At 41.3% G+C, this 22,301-nt stretch overlaps 2 protein-coding genes across 2 annotated transcripts in view; both read right to left on the bottom strand.

The window, feature by feature from the left end:
* Window positions 1-15,555, bottom strand: part of LOC117474783 (GTPase IMAP family member 8) — a 28,958-nt gene extending 13,403 nt beyond the window's left edge. Inside the window, exons 1-4 of the mRNA XM_034120789.1 lie at window positions 15,464-15,555; window positions 15,238-15,353; window positions 9,439-10,221; window positions 292-306 (exon numbers count right to left, since the gene is read on the bottom strand). Of these exons, the coding sequence (XP_033976680.1) occupies window positions 292-306; window positions 9,439-10,221; window positions 15,238-15,325 (886 nt within the window). The 5' untranslated portion in view covers window positions 15,326-15,353; window positions 15,464-15,555. The remainder of the gene's footprint in view (window positions 1-291; window positions 307-9,438; window positions 10,222-15,237; window positions 15,354-15,463) is intronic.
* A 4,241-nt stretch (window positions 15,556-19,796) lies between these two features.
* si:dkey-27j5.5 (GTP-binding protein Rhes) lies at window positions 19,797-21,623 on the bottom strand. The gene is made up of 2 exons (XM_034120655.1): window positions 20,911-21,623; window positions 19,797-20,459 (listed from the first exon to the last, which is right to left on the bottom strand). The coding sequence occupies exons 1-2, from the start codon at window positions 21,518-21,520 to the stop codon at window positions 19,915-19,917; spliced, it is 1,155 nt and encodes a 384-aa protein (XP_033976546.1). The 5' UTR covers window positions 21,521-21,623; the 3' UTR covers window positions 19,797-19,914.
* Window positions 21,624-22,301: the final 678 nt, after the last annotated feature.

Genomic DNA, 22,301 nt, shown 5'->3' with positions numbered 1-22,301 from the left:
GTCCATTTCTCTGTCATCTAACTGCGTGATGTATAAACTCTTATTACATGGTTTAGTTGAATACTCGATTCTGATTGGTCAATTCAGAACACGTGACATGTTGTTAATCCAGAACAGACATACCGCTGTCAAGGATTTATTAACCGCAGTGGCGAGCCGTGACTTTTGTACCTAGGCCCTCTGACCCCCACCCCATCCCTCGAAAAAAAGTTATTACGTCACAGCGTATACTTCAGAATATCGAAAACAACGGCCGGGGTGCAAAGTGCATCAATGAAAGCAACCCTGTACCACACAAAACAACACCTGTAAATAACCCAATTTGTGTTATTTGAAATTGAAAAGGATATTGCATTGTGTTTGTTACTTTTGTTGCAGTTGTATGTCTTAAAGGTGGGGTAGGTAATTTTGGAGAAACCAGCTCGAGATCGCTAGAATTTGAAAATACACAGCCGGAAAAAATCTGTCACTTCCTTACAGAGCCCCTCCTCCAACACACACGAATGCGCACATGACCAATGAGGGCACGAGATAAGTTTGTGCACAGATGGAAGGCTGACAGGCAGGTAGGCCATCCAGTTATTTTAGCCGGGCCGGCTAAAATGATTGGTCGTGCTTTTTACAGTACTACGGCTTCCACAGATGACATTTTTTTAAGGATTTTTTGTCAAAGCACTTAAGATATTCATTGCTATCGGGATGTTAAGAGCATTCCATGGAATATAACAAAAAGTGTATCTCGAGCCGGTTTTTCAAATTTACCTACCCCACCTTTAAGTGTAATTTGGCATGCTTTTATTTTGAAGGCGAGTTTACGCTGTTGACAGGAAGTTGTTGTTGCTATGGAAACAAGAAAAGCTTCACAGCGGGCGGAACTTGTCATAAAGTCCGCGATAATTAAAACACACCCATTTAGAGGGAAGATATGATTGGTCAATTGTTCTGTCATTTGACATTACTCTCTCGTTCAGTTACTATAGAGTGGCGAAGTCACGCCCATCTACTTCCGGTCCATGGGACTTTTTTTCGGAAAAATAATGTATTGAAGTCAATGGAGAGAGAAAACTTATCTTTCGATCCCATTTGAATTGTGCCATGAATTACACATATGATGTTTGTCAATCTTAAAAAATGATTTCCATGTAAAAAAAGTCACACTGTCGTAAAACTGTTGAAATATAAGACTATGAAAAATACGCAACTAGAAAGACTACAAATCCCAGAGTCGCGTAAGTGATGTCACAATTGTTTTCCTCTACTAAGAGATAGCTAAGATCAACAGTATGGTGCTGGCTAAGATAAGATAACTTTAACAAGATGCCTGTGTGCTTAGTACCAGGTTGTTATCATACGAGCAATGGGTCTTGCTCGTTCTTTCGCTTCCCGTCTGATGAAAGGATCAAGTTAGCTACCTAGCTAGTAGCTAGCACGTTAGTTAGCATTACAGCCTTGTCATTTTTATTAGCCTTAACATGAAGTAACATTAAAGGAAACCTATCATGCTATATTTAAATGATATATTGTAGGGCCATACCTATATAAGGTATATTTATACGTTTCTGTTTTCAAAATACCAAACAGATCATGCATTTTAGCCATGCCTCATTTCGCTCTATGTGCTGTTTGCTGTCTACGGGGCTGATTCTGCTGACCACGCCCCCCTGCAGGAGAGGGGAGACGTGCTCTGATCAGCTGCTGGGCTGTCAGAAGAGGGGGAGAAAAAGAGATCTCCGTCCTCCGTGTTTTATTATATAGAGTCGTTATTCATTTGTTTTAAAGCTCAATAAATAACAAAGAAGACCTTTGACCGGCACTTTTCTAATTTTGTCCGGAAGATTTAAACTTTAACGGACATCTTGCCCGGCGAAACAAACTGAAACTGAAACTCTGCCGCACGGTCCCCTCGTTCCTTGGAAGAGGCGGAGAGGTGGGTGTTTGTCATCTGCTGGTGGACTAACCAGAGAGAATTACAGTGCTTGCCTCGACGGGGAGGGATTGCATTGCAGCGGGAGCAAACGCTTGCCTCGGGGAGGGAGAAAGAAAGCCACAGCGGAGAATAAACAGAAGGGTAACCATGGTAACCAAGTCTTCTTCACTGCTTTTGTGGCAGACTACAGCGCCACTTACAGGCCTGGCATATGTACTACAGCGTCTCCAGCGCTTTCAAACGGCAATGGCCGTGGCTGTCTCCTCCTGATTGGTGGAGTTGGCCCAATAGCCGTAGCGCCACCGTCCTGACGTCAGGACAGTGTTCAAATCTGGATCAGTTTTTATCAGATCCGTTGCAGCCCCTTTTTTAGAGATTTGGGTATGGAGGAAAATAGAGAGGGTTGTGTTTTCTGACACTTGGTGAGTTCCCTGGAACACCGGGGACACATATTCATGTATAAAAGACGTACAAAAGTGCATTTTGCATGATAGGTCCCCTTTAAGTAACCCAAAATGTTAAACAGTAAGAGTAGTAGTCATATTTCGTGAACCCTTTGAAGAGTACTGTCACCGGTGTGATCATTCTATAATCCACAATTTAAGCCCGGGGGAGAAATGCTAACGCTAACGCTAGCATCGGCGATCTTTTCTACTTCATGCTATCTGCACAAATGGTTGAAATTAAAAAGACCAGGCAGTTCAGAGAGAATCAAAGGAAGGCAGGCAGGCAGGCAGGCAGCTTTACATGACATTCTTATGGACGTGTTTCATTGTGGTGATAGTGAGGGTAGTCAATCGTTTTGTTGACAAGACAGTAGTGACGGCCATCTTGGTGACGTGTGTTGTTGATCAGAGATGTAGTTCATTGAGCGTTTCACACAAACAAATGTGTTACTTCACAGTTTTACGACACATTTTATTTTTTTTGACTTGCAAAATTATCTTTTAAATTGACAAACATCATATGTGTAATTCGTGGCACAATTCAAACGGGATCGAAAGATAATCTTTCTCTCTCCATTGACTTCAATACATACATTTTCCGAAATAAGGTCCCATGGAGGTCCACCGGAAGGGGAGGGACTTCGCCACTCTATAGCGGGCCCTCTGTCAATTTACAGCAGGACCACCAATCAGCTCCTATCTTCACAGTACCTCGCAGAGACGGCTAAAGGAGCTTCTTTCATTTAACCCTTCACATTCAAACAGAAACTGAACAAGCAGATTCGAAATGTTATTTTAAATACAATTAAATCAAGTTATTTTGGCAAAACTAATGAAAAATATAACTAAAGAAATATATATTAAAAAAGAAATATATTAAAAAAGAAATATATATTTTTAATGTTTTTAAATATTATTTTGTAGAATATCTTAGGCCCTCTGATGCGGCTTTCACACCAGCGCTTTTCCCTTTCTAGCTCCGAGCTAGAGCTTTTCTGGTTCAGCTCCGGTTTCCCTTTTCTGCTCCCGCTTTGTTCACACCGCCCAGAGCCCGACTGGTGCTGCCGCTGCTGCGTCATGACGTCACCGTTTACATCGCTGATTTGCTCCCCAACGGCGCTCACAACAACAACAACAACAACGGGGGACTGCGTCGGGTCGATGATTGTGTTGCTTTTAATCATACGAAGCCAGATTAAATTAAATAACGACTTCTCCAACCTTATACTTTTCTCCAGAGTGCCGTGGTTCATTGTTTATTAATGTGTTTCAGCGGCATTTACCGACCGCTGCAGTGCTGGCTGCTCTTCCACGGGAGTTTATTCTCCCGTTAGCTCCGTGTTAGCTCACATGGGAGCGATGTTTGGCATCACAACGCTGTTATGAAAGTTTCTCTGGTATAAAATGGGTGATGTTAGCATAGCAACCGAAGCTAAACTGACTACTTGCTATTGCTATCCTATTGTGGCATAAGCCATTTTCTACAGGCACATTTTACCGGCGTATTTTTCATTATGATTCTACTTGTGATAGTCGGACATGACAACCTGTGCAGCCCATGTATTGATTCCATCCGATAGCTGCTATAATACAAAACAAAACGTCTGCCTACTCTCAGGGACGTGCACAGGTACGGGCTAATGTTGCCCGGGCATCAGCCCGTTTGCCATTTTTGTCTGACCTGCCCCTCTGTAGAGCAGTTTTTATTTTTTTTTCTATTGTGGCCGAATCAACATGATAACCCCACAATTAGTATTGTTGCGTCTCGCTGCGGGAAACACACCTTTTCAGCGCTGTCATCTGCACCCAGTCACGTGACTTTGTTTACAATCTGACAGCTGGAAGTAAAGGAAAGCCGGATCTGGCCTCATATGGCTATGGTGATCACACCAAATGCCTGCCTGGCGTTAGAGTGTAAGGGACAAATCAGGGGACTTTACTTCATCTTGACACCGTCGGTTATTTACAAAAAAAACACCTAAATATACTTGTTATTGTGCTTCTGTTTTTCTGTAGCCTCATCTCAATACCCCTCCTCGACTCCTCCTTTCCCTCACTCACGTCCCTTCCTTGCGTCTTAGCTCCGCCTCCGTAAGATGCGAGCGAGAGACACGAGGAGGAGACGCGAGGACAGAGGAGTCCTCGGGTCCTTCTCAGGTCGACTATTTTCATTTCCTCGGTCGTCGGTCCTCGGTATCACCGGAAGTTGAGTTGTCTGCGCCATCTTGAGTAGCGTCCCATGGCTCTTATTTCTGCCGGAGGACCTAGGATCGAGGAGCGAGGAGCGATAATGGAGGAGCGATAACCGAGGAACCACCAGACCATCTTCCGGTGAAATCCTCAGAGACTCTCCCCGCCCCCTTACTGTGTATCGCTCACTGATTGGACGTTGCAGCGCATCCACTGATCTGTTGCTTCTTGACATGAGAGCAGTTTCCCAGCGGAGTGAAGAAAACACATGAAACTCACGGGACTCACTCCTCAGTTTATACTGTGTTTTGTTTCAATTAATGCATAATTCAGTTACAAATATGTGACATATCTGAACAACAAAGTGGTGAAAAATTATTTTATTTTGTCATTTCCATTCAGTCAGTCATTAAGTGCTATTTAAAATGTTAATTTGCTACATATCCACACAAACAAACAAAGTGTGCAATCCAATGAATGTTAATCTGGTAACACTTTACATTACAATAAGGTACACAAAATGTGCTTAGTTACTGCTTAGTTACTGAGGAACTACTAGATAGTTAATGGTTAGTTAATGAGTAGTTCCTCAGTGACTGCGTAGTTCCTCAGTGACTGCGATTGAGGAACTGATTAGTTACTGGTAAACAGACTGGGGGGTACTGCATTAATGAATAATTTGTTAATGGTTAGTTAATGAGTAGTTCCTCAGTGAACTTATGGTTAGTTACTGGTAAACAGACTGGGGGGTACTGTATTAACGAATCATTCGTTAATGGTTACTTAATGAGGAGTTCCTGAATTAACTAATGGTTAGTTACTGGTAAACAGACTGGGGGGTACTGTATTAATTAATCATTCGTTAATGGTTACTTAATGAGGAGTTCCTGGGAGACTTTGATTGAAGCAATGGTCCGCTGCAGCAGGGCACTTTTAAACCTGCCATCTTCGGCTGGCTTGGGTCCCACACTGGATCAACTGGTGGAGGTGGATCCGACTCACATTTTACTGCTTAAGTCATCATTATTTACCTTACCATTACTTAGGCCGTTTGGGTACGGTAAACTCAAGGAACGCAAACAAAAACAGTAGTTACCCATTACCTAATGATTACCTTACCGTTACTAAAACAGTAGTTACCCATTACCTAATGCTTACTTTACCATTCCTTAAGCAGTGTGTGTCCCCTCAAGTAAAGTAATGCATCAAAAACAGTAGTTACCCATTACCTACTGCTTACTTTACCATTCCTTAAGCAGTGTGTGTCCCCTCAAGTAAAGTAATGCATCAAAAACAGTAGTTACCCATTACCTAATGCTTACTTTACCATTCCTTAAGCAGTATGTGTCCCCTCAAGTAAAGTAATGCATCAAAAACAGTAGTTACCCATTACCTAATGCTTACTTTACCATTCCTGAAGCAGTGTGTGTCCCCTCAAGTAAAGTAATGCATCAAAAACAGTAGTTACCCATTACCTAATGCTTACTTTACCATTCCTGAAGCAGTGTGTGTCCCCTCAAGTAAAGTAATGCATCAAGCATTTCGCTTCCGCAGCCCGTGGAGAGAAACTGCCTCGCCGCGCCTCGCTCTCAAGTCTGCGGGCGTCTTTGTCCCGCGAGATTTCAACGTCTCATGTAGGCGAGCCTCCAGAGCAAGTCGGACAAAATAGGCTTGTTTGAGACAAGCGAGACCTGCGCCATTGCGATCAACGTCTTGCTCGTGCGTTGCATGATGGTTAGTCATTTTGTCCGACTTGCTCAGGAGGCTCGCCTACATGAGACGTTGAAATCTCGCGGGACAAAGACGCCCGCAGACTTGAGAGCGAGGCGCGGCGAGGCTGCGCAGTTTCTCTCCACGGGCTGCGGAAGCGAAATGCTTGATGGGAAACGACTCGCTGGTATCTCGAGCTGAGCGCTCATTGGTGGTTTTTACCCCGTGCTGGTGATGAAACTCTCCATTGGCTCGGCAAAAGTGTGTTGTTGTTTTGTGTCAGTTTTACGTCGCCACTTCCATTCACATTTTTCATCATTGTTCCACAATGTTTATCATCATGACATTAATATCTATATATTTTATACTATACTTGCACTGCTTACCGTTGTCATACTTTATATATCTTAGCATATTCATACAACACACTGTTCATACTAGGCTAGGCTACTGTGTATATCTAGTGCATTCATGCCCCTCTCTGTTTATTCATCATTCAATTCATTCTATATTTTATTCTGTAGATTGTGTACATTACTTTTCACTTTACTGCTTTATGCACTCCTGGTTAGAAGCTAAACTGCATTTCGTTGTCTCAGTACCTGTAATCTGTGCAATAACAATAAAGTTGAATCTAATCTTGAGCAGGAACAAATGTATTTACTTAGTACATATCTGACATTAACGATTAAACACATTTGTGCATTCTTTATAAATGCAAACCGAGTCAAGCCGACTCCGGAGGTGGCGGTATGCACCTTAAAGTTGTTTGCAATCCGCCAAAAAACCGAGAGAAGAAGAAGAAGAGGAAGAAGCCGACTCCGAGCTGTCCGACTTCAGGCGAGCTTTTTGAGACCTCCCCCGGCTGCGATCGGCTATTCTCGTCTACTTTCGAGGCGAGCCGCAGCTCGTCTCAAACAAGCCTACTGACTAACCATCATGCAACGCACTAGCAAGACGTTGATCGCAATTGCGCAGGTCTGCGCAGGTCTCGCTTGTCTCAAACAAGCCTAATATGTTTCACATGTGACTTATTCAAAATGCAAGTGATTGAGTGACAGATGAAGGTTGTTTATGGTGAAAATGTCGGAGAAGAAAAAGTGTGAGAGTGGCGCTCGGAAAAGGAAATTGTTGAGGGAAAAGGAGTTTCGAGACAAGCAACTATTACAAAAAATGCCGAAGCTTACAGGTTATTTTAAACCTGTAAACCAGGATGAGGAGGAAGGACAGAGGATTTCTATACCGAGCGGCAGCGGTGCCGGCCGCGGCGCCTCGGAGCCAAGTAGGCATAGGCTATGGGTGTTTCTCAATCGCGAGTAAAGCTGCTTCAGAGTCACTATTTCAAGCATACTACGTCATCGAGTGCCGCCGAAGTACTGTTCCAATCTCCAGCATACTTGGAAATCTACCGAGCCCGGCGTACTCCGTTTGGAGAAATATCGAGGCTGCACATGAGTAGACTCCGCGGTCTTAAATTCCCCACAATGCTTTGTGCACGGACCAATTTCCCCAAATCTGTGGCGGAAGATGTAAGGCGGGGGCCTCTCATATGACGCACACCTGCACACTTGCTAGCGTGTTCCACACTTCGTTTTCCGAATGCCAGGAAGTATTCTTGACTCGCTTCTGAAGCAAGATGCTCGGCAGACATGTGCTACCAAGCAAGCGTACTCGCGATTGAGAAACACCCTATGTCTGGTTCTGATAGCGATGGAGTAGCGGGAGAGGAAAAACAGACAGGAGGGACTTTTGTTTTGCCAATGTTGAACTTGGTCGGCTCCCAGACCGTAGTCGAGGAAACAGGGGGATGACTCTCTGTTGTCTCCCAGGGCAGAAGCAACAAGCTTCAGGCTCAAGCTTCAGCTCTTCAGGCTGTTGCATTTATTTAGTTCTTCTGTTATACACAATACTTGACAGACCTATATCTTCTGCTGCCTCGTTTCACTTCCAGAAACATACACATGCTCTACCATACCTTCACACACATGCACGCGCCACACCCCTCTCTCTCTCTTAAAGGGATAGCGATCTCACTGCATGACACTAATATCATAACACTACCCCCACTCTGGATGGCAATTGCACACAATTATAATCCAGCACAGTAAATTACATGACCCTTGCCTAAAATGCATACCGATAAACATCCACATTTGCATTCAATCCATTTACAAGTGGGCGATAGAAAAAGGGTCCACATTTCAGTGCAGATATGCAGTTATATAGCAGTCTTTGTGTGCACATATCACTGTGGAGCATAAGGAAACCCTGAAAAAGGCATTAATAGCTGAGCTCTAAAATAGCAGTCAGAAGGCATTCAAAACTTAAATTCTCCATTAAAATGACAACTTTAAATGGAAATATCAAAGACAGAAATATAACTTTAGTCCCATATGGTTATCAACCGGTGTGTGTGTGTGTGTGTGTGTGTGTGCGTTGTGTGTGTGTGTGTGTGTGTGTGTGTGTGTGTGTGTGTGTGTGTGTGTGTGTGTGTGTGTGTGTGTGTGTGTGTGTGTGTGTGTGTGTGTGTGTGTGTGTGTGTGTCTGTGTGTCTGTGTGTATAGTGTACGCATTACATAACAAAACGAATATACAAACAAATACAGACAAACCAGGGCTTTTTGGGGTCATTTTGCCACTGACAGTTTTGCAGAAATTCAAAATCAATCAATGTTCTTAAAAATAAATGTAAACTATAAATGTTTAGTAAACAGTATACATTTAGTGTACAAGAAAAGCCATGTTGATAGCCGAATTCGACTTAAAGCCTATTGAGGTTGACATTAGCTGGAAACAGTAACTTCCTAGAGCCTCTGTTGCCAGGCAACTCCGAGTCCAGATCATGTTGAAGACACTTTTTGTTTAAACTGTTGTTTCTGAATAATTAATTTGAGAACTATGTGTGAATCTGGCTTGGTCCAAAGTCATTGCTTAAAATAAATGTTGTTGCATGTCAATGGTCCGTCTAACATAGACAAAACCACATTTTGCAAAACTGATAACAGCATATTTCTAATTCCCACTGATAAACAAGCATGCAGACTGAATTTTCAGTTACAAATTAAGGTAACATCATTTTGAGTTGAGGATCGTTCATTATCCATAGCTTTTTCCATATTTGTATTTATTACAGGCTCCCCAGAGCTACATAAACCTATGTAGTGCAATTATAGGCTGCAAATGCTCCAACTGATACACCTATTGCACGAGCCCCAAACTGGACTGCTCCTGCAGGTAAGACAGCTCCTGCTACAAGAGCTGCCAGGGAAAAAATACCGAGCTTATTACACCAATCTTTCCCTCTTTTCCTTTCCTCCTCATAAAGTTTCTCCTGGGCTTGCTTGTACATCTCGCTGGTGTAGTGTTTTCCTCCATTATACTGCACCATTTTGTCTATCTTTTCCAGAAGACTTTCGACCTGGATTCTGTTTCCTATCTTGTTATTCATGAGAGAATGATACCTTCCTCCACACTGGTTTATCAGTCTTTTTAGATGTATGCTCTCCGAGACATATTGGTCCACTGATTTATGCTCTAGCATGTCAGCGTGTGTAAACAGAACTATGGTATACATGGAAGAATCCGAACCAAAATTATCCTGGATCCACTTCACAGTGGCCTTCTCCTCATCAGTGAATCTAGCCTTCAGACTGATCACTAACAGAAAAGCATGGGGTCCAGGAACTGACTGCTTAATACACTCCTCAATTTTTCCTTTCACAACTTCTTGTCTTTTGTTAGTATCAAAAAGTCCAGGACTGTCAATCACTACAATTTTCCTCTCACCATCATTAGACTCTTCTTTGTGACAGCCGTTAGTAACCGACTCAGGAGACATATCCGTTTTAAAGGCATTTGGATTTCCCAGGATGGTGTTTCCAGAAGCACTTTTTCCAGATCCAGTTTTCCCAACAAGAACAATTCTCAGGTCTTTCAGTAGAGTTGAACCTGTGGACAATAAAGAAGTGTGAAAAAACAGTAATTCAAAGTAGCTGAGGCATTTTTAGCTTGAAAGCAAAGGCTAATCGACTGTGAGGGGACGTAGTAATGCATTGGTTTGTGGAATAAAATGTGGAATCTTCTAATTTGGCATTTGGCTATTGCTATTTGTAAACCAGAAGTGCCATCAGACAGTCCAACTAAACAATTTGCATGCTGAAATATGTATGATGAAAACACTGAAAGCACTCAATCAGGTAAACACAAGCGGCAAACTCTGGGGAAGAGCCGGGACGCCAATACGGAAGTGCCACAAACTGCAGTTCATATATAGGCGATGACTGCAGAAAGGAGCAATTTCCATAGACCCCCATGTTAAAATGCCCAATTTTACAGCAGAAAAAAACATGTTTCTAGCCCTGGATGCAATAAATATTATTATTGATATAGTTAGATTCCACCTTCATGATTATGAATCTGTGAGTGAATTGTTTTCTAACATGACCCTTTTATTTATATTACTGTAGGTCTTAACGTTTTTGCATAAATTAGGGCGTGGTCACATTGAGTGACAGCTCTGTCAAGTGACTGCTGCTGTTAGCTTCTTGTCTCTCTGCTAGCTGCTCCGTCTCCGTGAAGCTACAGGGACTCTGCCTGCTCAGTTCATCCAGGGAACACAACTTGACCCCGGCCGTGTTTGTTTGTTCTTCATGCTTATATATCGGACTATTGTGACTCGCTCTGCTGTTAAAACAGACGGTGCATGAATGCCGTTTTGCGGTAAGTGAAATTCGAGTACTTTATTTATGTGTTTATGATTTCAATCAGCTACATAATGAATGTTAAGGCTTGGGTTAGTGTGTAAGTGAGTGGTAGCTACATCGGTGCTAACGATGCTAATCGTAGCCTGCAAGTTAAAACCATAGACTGTATATATAAAGGTTAAAACGAAATAGACAAGTGTTAAGCGTTAAGTGAGATAATACCGTAGAACAAAAGGCTTCTGTTTGAGGTTGATAACATAAGGTCATCCTTGTAACTTAGAGAGATATTTTATTATGTAGGTAGGAACTGTATGCATCGCTAAGGTTAATTTAAATTGGCTATGCTCGAGTATGTAGACAAGCTAACGTCGAAGTAGTGTATGTGAAATCAACCTCACAATAAGATGTGTGTATATTACAATTATTAATGTCATATTTCAAGATGATCACTTAGATATTACAATATGGATGGTTGAGCTGGAGTTCATTATTGAGCTTACACGTTAACGTCACAGTCATCTGAAGAACGAACCCAAACCTTGTTGTTTTTATTAATTGCATTACCAAATTGGTATCAAATAAACAGTAAGCATTGGTAACACAACTTCCAAAGTTACAGTAAAATAAAAAGGACCCTGACTCGGACAATACACAATCCAACATGTTCAACAGAAGATAATAAGTTATATTGTTTGTACACATGGTACTTTACATATATATCTGTTTGTTTAAAGTGTCCAGGTGATGCAGACAGGCTGGACCAGAGAGTGAGAGACAGCACTGGACTCCTCACAGCAGTGAACTTCAGCACAGGTACAAATACTCTTTTTTCATACTGTACAAAGAATCAAGAAAGATATTGGTTTAAATAAATGAAGTATTGACTTTAATACACTGATATACATTCCATTAAACAATACTAAATACTAGATCACCTACACATCAGTGAAATTGAGGGGTTTTTTCATGCAAAGGGTTACATTTAGATGTTAACAAGCAATATGACTGTCAGCTTTCTAATTTAAGGTATTGAAGGCAAAGATATTTAACGCATAGTGACAACTGCTATTTATCTCTCAATATTGTCTGTAAAAACGTGGTAAAAGTTATTCTTTCAGTGAGACAACAGAGCAAGCTTGTTTTAATAACAGTTAAATATTATTTTGATAATAAAATACATTTCAATGTTGATGAATTTCATACTGTTAATTCATAATCTGATTGTCTTTGTAGCTCACTGTTGAAATAAAAAAAAACATTACAATTACAAAATAATTATATCTACAGCCCCTAAAAACACAAACACACCTCTTTCATAAATAACACACTTGTTCTGCAATAATATGTTTTATGTTTCCTGTAATTTTTGTTAGGAAAGGACATGCCTGAAAGACACGACTCAGCATCTCCTCTTTCTCCGAGGGTCAAGAAAAACATCCAATAGGAAAATTAAAAGCTGATGTTATGAGATGTTAAGACCAGTACAGGACATTCACTAAGAAACTACTTTTATTGTGAAAACAGTCAGCTGATCGAATGCACCTATTTCCACATCTACACTCCATCAGCTGATTATTTCTATTTGCCTCACTTTATGAGCTTCACAACATGTACCTTGTACTGCAGAGTTTGCAACGCAAATAAATGGGGCTAATCTTCAGTCAGATGTGAATGTGTAATCTAACATTTTCAGTAAGAATAATGGACAAAAGGAGTGCAAATACAAATTCAATTTATTGAAATGTGAACCAAAAGTTAATCAAACATGTTTTAAATAAAAAGCACATATGGACAAAAGGTGTAAACCTATTAAATGTATAAGTAAACACATTTAGTCAAATAAAGTGACAGACTAGGCCTGATCAGGTGGTATCAGCTATGCATGGGCTCCTCCATCAGGCCTGGTCCTCCTCAGATGCCCCTTTCACACCGGCGCTTTTCCCTGTTCACACCGCAGCGGCGCCGCGTCATAGCTCCGGAATGCGGTTCACTTCCAGCTCAAAAAAATTGTCGGTCTAGAGGCAAGAGCTTCGGAGCTATGACACGGCGTCGCTTACGTCTCTCTTACGTCGAGGCGTGCAGGAAACTAAACCCACCTCCCCTGAACATGGGTCGACTGAAGAGTCTCGTCATGCCTGCCTACAAGTAGTAGCGCTGAGCAAAGTGACTAGAAGGCAACCACACACTTATAAAAAAAAACACACTTTATAAAGTCAGGCAACACTAACCAGGCTTCGTGTGATTCTGTTTATTTGTACCTTACTTTGACCATCCGTTCGCTGTTATTGATCATTGTGGAGAGCAGGCAGACGTTTTGTTTGTTATTATAGCAGCTATCGGATGGAATCAATACATGGGCTGCACAGGTTGTCATGTCCGACTATCACAAGTAGAATCATAATGAAAAATACGCCGGTAAAATGTGCCTGTAGAAAACGGCTTAGCAAGTAGTCAGTTTAGCTTCGGTTGCTATGCTAACATCACCCATGTTATACCAGAGAAACTTTCATAACAGCGTTGTGATGCCAAACAGCGTCAATTCAGACTGACACACATTCACTTAAGGGGAACTGGGGATATGTATCAGCTGCTTGTGTGACAGTCAGACAGTGAATACTTTAGAGCCGTGTGAGCTAACCCGGAGCTAACGGGAGAATAAACTCCCGTGGAAGAGCAGCCAGCACTGCAGCGGTCGGTAAATGCCGCTGAAACACATTAATAAACAATGAACCACGGCACTCTGGAGAAAAGTATAAGGTTGGAGAAGTCGTTATTTAATTCGTATGATTAAAAGCAACACGATCATCGACCCGACGCAGTCCCCCCCCGTTGTTGTTGTGAGCTCCGTTGGGGAGAAAATCAGCGATGTAAACGGTGACGTCATGACGCAGCAGCGGCAGCTGGGCGGTGTGAACAGAGCGGGAGCTGAAAAGGGAAACCGGAGCTGAACCAGAAAAGCTCTAGCTAGGAGCTAGAAAGGGAAAAGCGCTGGTGTGAAAGCCGCAACAGAGGAAAGACCCTCAGTCCTCTCCAAACCAACAGACAGGACGTCCATCACACGGAGGTTTCTCCCTGAAGTCTCTGCAGCTCTCTGGACACCACGCTGTCTCAATCCATCCACACTGAATATGAGAGGGGCAAAATGAAAATAATAAATGCTTAGTTTAGACAATAAGAAATATAAAGTTGACTGTTGAGTTGCTCAGTTTTTTTAGATTGTCAATACTATTACTGTATAACTAATATCTCAGGTTAAGAGGCACCTTCAAATAAAGATTGGTCTTTAAATACATTTTGTCTTTTGAATTGTTTGTCTAAAGTCAAGGATCTAGAACTGGTACTTATAGTTTTAATGATACAGTCTGGTTATTATGCTGTTTGGAGGAGGCCTCACAGGTAAGAGCACTAACTAGCTATCATCACATGTACCTTAGCTTAACTTAAATGTATTAAACGTATAATTAAGTGATGGCAAAATATAAATAACTAATGTCATGCAAACATATTAATATGTGCTTGATTCCAGTGTTGAATTTAGCACAATTGCATACAAACGTTAAGGGATTTTAAGATTCTGAAGTATTACCTTAGAAACGTAAAATGCGATGGCAGTGTGCAGATGGGGAGCATGTTAGCTTAGCTTGGTAGCTTCAGCTAGCTCTGGAACTTCAAGCCCGGTGGCAGCAGGTCCCGCCTCGGCTCCGCCTCTTTGCCCTTATTTGGAGCAGGTGGGAGTGGAACTCTGACGCCACTGTCGAGCCGTTAGTGGCCGACTCCGCCTACTAAGGGCTTCTCGGCAACTCTGCAGAATCCTATGGGTGACGTCACGGACCCTACGTCCATACATAGTCTATGGGTAAACACTGTGGTATTAATGTGAGTCACAAGGTAGCCACTCCCTGAAGCATACCTTGCTTTGTCTATTTTATTCCAAATGGATCATCATTTACAAAATGAATGCTGTATTGAAAATTAACTGAAACTAGTGATAGAGACCATAACAGTCAGGAAAAGGTTTATTTAGGTAGTCATTTTCTCGACTTTCTCTATGGAGTCTGACTTTTTTTTGCATAGTGTCATTGCCCCCTGTTGGAAATAAGAAAGAATACAAGCTTAAGCATTGACTGCATTTTCTTAAACCCGGATGCTGCCACGTTGTTGTGTCTGACAACCTTCACTATACAGTATTTTATCAGTTTTACAGCTCCAAATGTTGTACACCTGCAGTACAAATGGCATTGTTTCCTTTGAGTTCACCTACCTTCGGTTTTGCAGTGAGCAGTTTGACCACATAAAGTAACCAGCGCAAGCAGAGTGCAGCCTGAGATGAAAGCTTTTCCTCCCAACATCTCTGTAATAATGACCTCCGTCGATTATCTAACAATAAAAATAAAATAAAATATAAACGGTGCATACGGTATATAGTTATATAATCAAACAATGAAGATAAAGCCCTCTACTTACACTTACAATTATTATAAACGTACCTGTACAAGTGTTTCTCAGCTGTCTGGTATGTTTGCAGGTGGAGAGATCCTTTTATAGCCTAAGAATAACAAACACACCCAACAGTTTTATGACACTAATGCCATACATGCCAACCTTTCCAAATCCAAAAGAGGTAGGTTTGCGCGCGGCAAATGTGCACGCCCAAATTAGGTAATCAGAACCCCAGTATAAACCATGTATTTAACATATATTGCATCATTTTATGCATTTTTCAGAAAAAGTGGTGGTTTGGTAAACACTAAACAGTGACATCAACGACATGTTTGGTCTGTAAAATGCCCGAAAAGTAAAAGAATGGGAGATAAATATCCCAAAGTCTCCACATTTTATTATATTTTTAATGTGTTTCTGGTCCTCTTTCAGTTGCATTGTTGGAGAAGCCTGTGACATAAGATTTTCAACGACATAATTACTCTGTAGCTATGTTAGTTTGACAATAAAGAACCTTGAACCTTGACAGTGTAGATCAGGGGTGCCCAACCTTTTTTTAATCGAGAGCTACTTTTAAAGTGGCCAGTCTGCCGAGATCTACCAGTCCAAATAGAGAGGCGTAGCCATTAGTGACAGCCTACTACCAGGTAAATACACACTTCTACAGTACTTGTATAAAACTGACCTTTGTACGATTAATACTTCATAAAATACTGCAGATCCTTTATCTTACCTCTTTCTAATCAACACACACACAAGTATTTAACTGAAGTTACACAACAGTGTTGTTGATACAGAGTTGGGAGTTTATTCACACGTCACATACTACAGTGGGTAATGTTTTCAAGAAACATTGAACAGTGCTGCCACATATGATACAGGAAAAAAAGAAAAGACTGAACCCTTTCTTTGCCATTATATAAAAATAGTGTTGCTACAAAAGTATAAATTAGTTTTACTAATAAGACAACTCAGATCTGAAGCTACACAGGAATCTGCTGCCAAAGTGCAATAAAAAAGACAAAATTAATAGAATCAAACCCTTTTCTTTTTTTTGCATTTTAGTAGAGTATAAAAAGAAATGCCTTTAAAATAGGATGCAAGCAACACTAGTTTCTGAATTGATAATAGACTATAATCAATTTAAACAGAACAGATCTTAAAGTTTGCATTCTTATACCATTTTGTACAATAATTATAATGAATAAGTTCAAACAAACTAAAACTTACAGCTGATTAATAACGGTATCTAACTTGAGTTTTTATTATATCAAAAACCTGTTGAAATGCTACTGTTATTTTTACTGTCCCCAAAAAGCGCGTCGGCAGCCTCCAGGAATGCTTCTTTCACAACTTCGCCGTCTTTGAAAGACTTCATGTGTTTTGCAAGAATGTGACTGACACGATAAGATTCTATGGTAGCAGCCTTGCTCTTGTTGTTGGGCCTGGTGAAAATGGACTGCTGTGCATTTAGCTGTCCTTTCAGGTCCCTCACCTTTTGGGAGCGTAGGGCAGAATTAGGAGGGAATTCCGTCTCGTAGCGTTTGTGCACTGTTTTGAAATGCCGCTCCTAAATTACCCTTCTTCGATAAAGCCACGCTCGCATTGCAGATGAGACAGATAGACTTTGAATTGGAATAGATACAAAAATAATCATCCTCCCCACTCAGAGTGAAAATTATATATTTTGGGCTCTTTTGCTTCTGCCATAATTGTGGTCTTGTGTGTGCGGACTGCACAGCAAACTAGTGCCCACTGCCCAGTGCCCACTGCCTACCAGCCACGCCCCGATACATGGGGTCACGCCAATCACAAAGCTTTGATGCGTTCATGTGCATTATTCTGGCACAGGAAGATTATGTTATAGGATATTAACGATAAAACAGAATATTGTTGTTCTATTTTTAGACACATCTCGCGATCGACTGAAACACAGAGGACTGTTTGTATGATGGGATCACAGACACGCTGCAAACGGTGTCCGCCAAAAGTCGAGTCCAGTGTCTATGTAGTGTCATTTTTATTTGTTATAGTTTGGGAAGATTGAAAATCGGTAGGGAGAGTCAGCTAAATCGGTAGGCGGGTAGAAACATGTCAAAAGCGGTAGACTACCGCCCAAATCGGTAGGGTTGGCAGGTATGTAATGCTGTGCAGTTTTAAGTTTCGTTTGTGCTTCATGACATGTAGTTGAATTGGCAAACCATATAGCCTCAATCCACTGATCAGGCCAAACAAGAAAAGCCAGAACTGGTGGCAGGTGCTTGCTTGTGCATTTGTGTTCCATTTCTCTGTCATCTAACTGCGTGACAAGCCGCCTACCTCCTTCAGTCTTTTCTACTTGGCATGTTTTTGCCCCAGCTGCTGTGAACAAGCCACTGATTGTACTGTTGATGGACAGAGCTCTTCAAACCATAGGTGTATACAAACTCATATTCCCTCCTGTAAGTCCAACAAGATGTGATGAAAGCCGTAGTGGATGTTCTGAATCATTAGCTTTATCTGACATGAAATCATAAAGTAGCTGCACAATTCAGGTCTATTATATAGTCCAATGTGTCTCAGTGGGCTACTTTAACATCACTTAACAACCCAGTCAAATATCAGTGAAAGAGAAGATTAGACAAACATGTAGTTATTTTACATTTTCAAAAGCTGAATAGAGAGCTGTTGATCTTCCTATTGAGCAAAACTCTGCTCACTGACCAACGTAGATGGCATCTACAAAATACAAAGCAACACATTTTGTTTGTAGAACAGGGTGCTTTCAATTGTGAGCGGCCTTGGCAGAAGAACACATTTTCCAGCGAAGGTAGTAGAAAAACAGAATCACGTTTCAGAGGCAAAGCTGTTATCCTCTCTGGGCATAGTGTAGACCCGTGTGTACCATGTATGTGTGTGGTGATAATGGCATCCTCTTACCTGCAATGTGAATTTTCTCACGCGACAGCAGCAACTTATAGTTATATATAATCAAGCAGCAATTTAGCTTAACCACACCGCATTCAATTAAACAATTTATTTGAACATATTTATTCCATAAAAGTTGTTGTCACTTTAAAAAATGCATCTATCTGGTGAGTTTTAAGAAAGGATGATAAAGCACACAAATTAATGTTTGAAGTACTTGTATTGAAGCCGATGATAAGTGAGCACTTCAACCAACACAGTAAGTGAGACTGTGTTGCTTCAGCAGATGTGAAGTACAAATCTTCCCTATCGTCCCTTAAATGGCATATTCAAACATTTCATTAATGCACTAAACATCCCCTTTACTGGAGAGTCTAATACTTTTTTTACAGCTGTTATTGAATGCATCATGTACCTGCAAACAGTTCTATTTACTCAAAAGAGTTGGTTTCATTTGTCATCCCTAAATCTCTCTAAGCCTCTGCCTCATGGCGCGGGCGTTGTTCTGCTGCTTTCAGTCATAATGACTCACATGTTCACATCACATTGCTTTATAATGGCACCCAGCTAGAGCTCTGTGAATGAAGAAACTACTCTCAAGTGTTTACCCTTTTATCACTGTTTTTAGGGGTCTGGGTCCATATGTTGTGTTAACGAACTGTGTAACTTTTTTTCAAACGTAGGTTGGGATAAGGTCTGTAAAGCAGTGGCAATGGAAATGCGTAGGCCTATACTGTACCTGCTGGCAACTTTCACTAAATGCTGCACACACAGCAGAAACAACCAGCTAGTTGACAACTACCAGAAAAGGTGTGTTAGGTGCCCTTTTAATAAACACTAAGCCAAACGACATTCATTACAAGGGAATTTTTAAACTTTTATTTCTATTCATGGATATTAATGAGAACATAACATGTTCTGTTTGCTGGAACACTTTCATCATTGTAATGTCATTTGGTCGTTTTGTGTTTATTGTGTTGTCATGTTTTATGTGGACCCGAGGAAAATAAGCTGATGATCTGCATGGGGATCCTGATAAAAGACTAAATCCCTGTATGACTTGAGAGCAGTGGAAATCCTATTTTCAGGATGTGTGGGAATCCAGAGGAGAACTTCTGCCAATCGTGACTCTGGTACTCTGGTACTCTGGTACACACACACACACACACACACACACACACACACACACACACACACACACACACACACACACACACACACACACACACACACACACACACACACACACACACACACACACACACACACACACACACACACACACACACACACACACACACACACACACGTTATGTAATGCAATAATCATACAATAAAAATCAACTCCCTGACTCAACATCCTCACCTTCTCCTTCACGATAGATAGGTAGATAGATAGATAGATAGATAGATAGTTAGTAATTGTATATGTATGCTTCTTGTATTAATAGACCAGCCATTGTGCTATTAAAACATATTTTATTTTGAAAACATCATCTTAATGTGATTATAGACAGGAATAATGGCTTAAATATCAGTGCTTAATTCGTTGTTTTATCCGCTCTGTTACAATTCGTACTCGAATTGTCTCTCACTGAATCGGACATTTCTCCAGTGCTTTCCCCGGCTTGGTTGCAGTAAGTGGCCCAATGACTTGTCTGAGATCCGTGGTAAAACTGGGCCGACGGACCAGAGGATGCAGGGCGCCGAAGGCATCATCTCGCCCCGGAGTCTTGCTGACCCTCCCGGGCACACGGCTTGTCCGAATGGCCTGGTACGAACGCATGGACAGTTTGCGGTGCTGAGATGGCCCAGTTTCAGTAGGAAGCCCGCCTCGCTTTGCCAAAGTCTCAAACACTTTCTCCAGATTCGTGCTTTCTTTTGCAGACGTTTCAAAATATGCACATTCATCACCGAGGGATTTGAGCACTTCTTCCCTAGATATTGCTCTCTCTGATTCCAGGAGATCCACTTTGTTGGCGCAGACCACCAGAGGAATCTGCGGCTGTGCGCAATGCTCTGGCACAGAGGATTTGGTGAGCTTTAATTTAGCGGCCAGAATCTCCTTTCGTAGGGCACACACCTCTTCGAACGAGCTCCGGTCATCGAGACTGAATACCAGGAGAAAAATGTCCCCTGCATTAAAGACAAGAAATGAGTTGGATAATATGGATGCGAGATAGAAATAGAATAAGAATCAGAATCAGAAACAGTTTTATTACCAGGTAGGGTAACACTTATGATGAATTTTGTTGTGGTGCACATAAGATAAAACAAAGTTTAAAAACACAAAACTATTTGAAGAAAACTATAATAACATTAACAAATATTAAAAAATATATAGTAAAAAAAAAATAGCAGTATTGAATATGGTTGTAATCCTAGAAATATAATTGAATAAAATATTTGCAGCAATAAAAAGCAAGATTGTATACACTGTGTGCATTAATGTAATGCATATGGGTCTATGATGTGGCTGAATTACGCATGCACAAAACAACTGCAACGATTCGCCTGTTATGGTTATGGAAAACATATCAACTGAAAACAAATCTAAACTTGTGTCAGGACAGAGAATAACACGCACCAGTGAGGATAGATAGCCGCCGTTTGGCTGGGAAATCCCTTTCCCTGGACGCGTCCAGAACGTCAATTTGATAGCTCTCTCCACGAATGCGAAACATTTTCCTGAGGAAATCCTCGGAGGTGGGATTGTACTCCTCCAAGAATCCTTCTCGAAGGTATCTTCTGACGATGGACGTCTTGCCGACCCTTGGCGCACCAAGAACCACGATGCGCTTACAGTTCTGAGGCTTGGTCGGTGCTTGCTCTTGGCCAATCTTGCGCTGCCGGTTTTTACCGTGCAGAACCAGAGCTGCCAGCTGATCCAGGGGGGATCTCTTGCAGGGTTGGCTGCTGTTGGCGGTGGACAGTTGCCTAACAGGTGGCCCTGAACGCGTCTTCTTCTCCTGTTTCCACTGAGACGTGGCCACTTTAAGTATCCCCAAACCTGCTTTGATTCCCGATGAACTCAGGTGCTGTGAAGCGTTTTTGTAAGCCAGAAAGACTTTGGAGGTGCCGGTGCCCTTCTCGTCCATATTACCATGAAACTGGGGAGCATCTATGGAGCAGCTGAGCTGGTGCGCCACAGGCAGAGAGGTGGTCTGTGACACGGTGGAGATGCTGCCTCTTTCCATCGTAATATAGGTCCAGCCCGTGGCTCAACAATGTGGGCAGATTGTGAGAGCTGACGTTGCATAGGCCTGCTCAAGCTTGTCTCTGTGCAAAGGCTGATGCCCGTTGTCTTTATATGAGCCATCCTCAACCCCGTGATTCATGCGTCATGCTCATGGAGAGGGTTGTTGTGTTCCTCAGGAGAACAGTGTGTTGAGGAAACATGGGGGCTATACAACTCAGCGTATAACACATGATTTATATTTGCCATGTTTGATTGTTATATTATTATCCTATATATTATTATTAATAAAACAACCATTTAATGTATTATTTCATGATTATGACATTTGTTTTTGATTATTGTTATTACAGTATTAGCTTATTCATAGGTTAATTTAGCAAAATTAATATGCTTATTTTATTCCTGGCTCATTTTTTTTCTCCATGAAACATTCTGACATTTGACAACTTATCTATTGTTGTTCCCTTTCATTGTTTTGGTATTTTATTGCTTAAGAAAGAAAGAAAGAAAACATGTGAAAGAAATAAAATACTTTTTAAAACGTTATTTACCCGAATTAAACTTTGCACACAGAACCGAAAAACAGCCATACAAAACCAAAATAGAAACTAAAACAAAACATAAGAAAAATGAATTAGAAATCAAATTAATTACATAAGGCTCTAGTTTTCACAGCTTTAGAGTTTGTGAAATAGGCCTATTTAGTGTGTCCAGGTAGGACTTGAAGCAGGCACGGCATGCACATGTGTTAGTAGCCAATATGGAATTTTGCATATAAA

Source organism: Trematomus bernacchii, unplaced genomic scaffold, assembly GCF_902827165.1.
Source record: "Trematomus bernacchii unplaced genomic scaffold, fTreBer1.1, whole genome shotgun sequence".
NCBI classification, from domain to species: domain Eukaryota; kingdom Metazoa; phylum Chordata; class Actinopteri; order Perciformes; family Nototheniidae; genus Trematomus; species Trematomus bernacchii.
Note: the sequence above shows the minus strand (reverse complement) of the source record. Positions and strands in the feature narration are given on the sequence as shown.

Coding starts and splice junctions, on each gene's coding strand:
- si:dkey-27j5.5 (XM_034120655.1), bottom strand. CDS start 21,520: ATGGAAAGAGGCAGCATCTCCACCGTGTCACAGACCACCTCTCTGCCT. Junction 20,460..20,910: donor GCGGCTATCTATCCTCACTG/GTGCGTGTTATT, acceptor TCTTTAATGCAG/GGGACATTTTTCTCCTGGTA.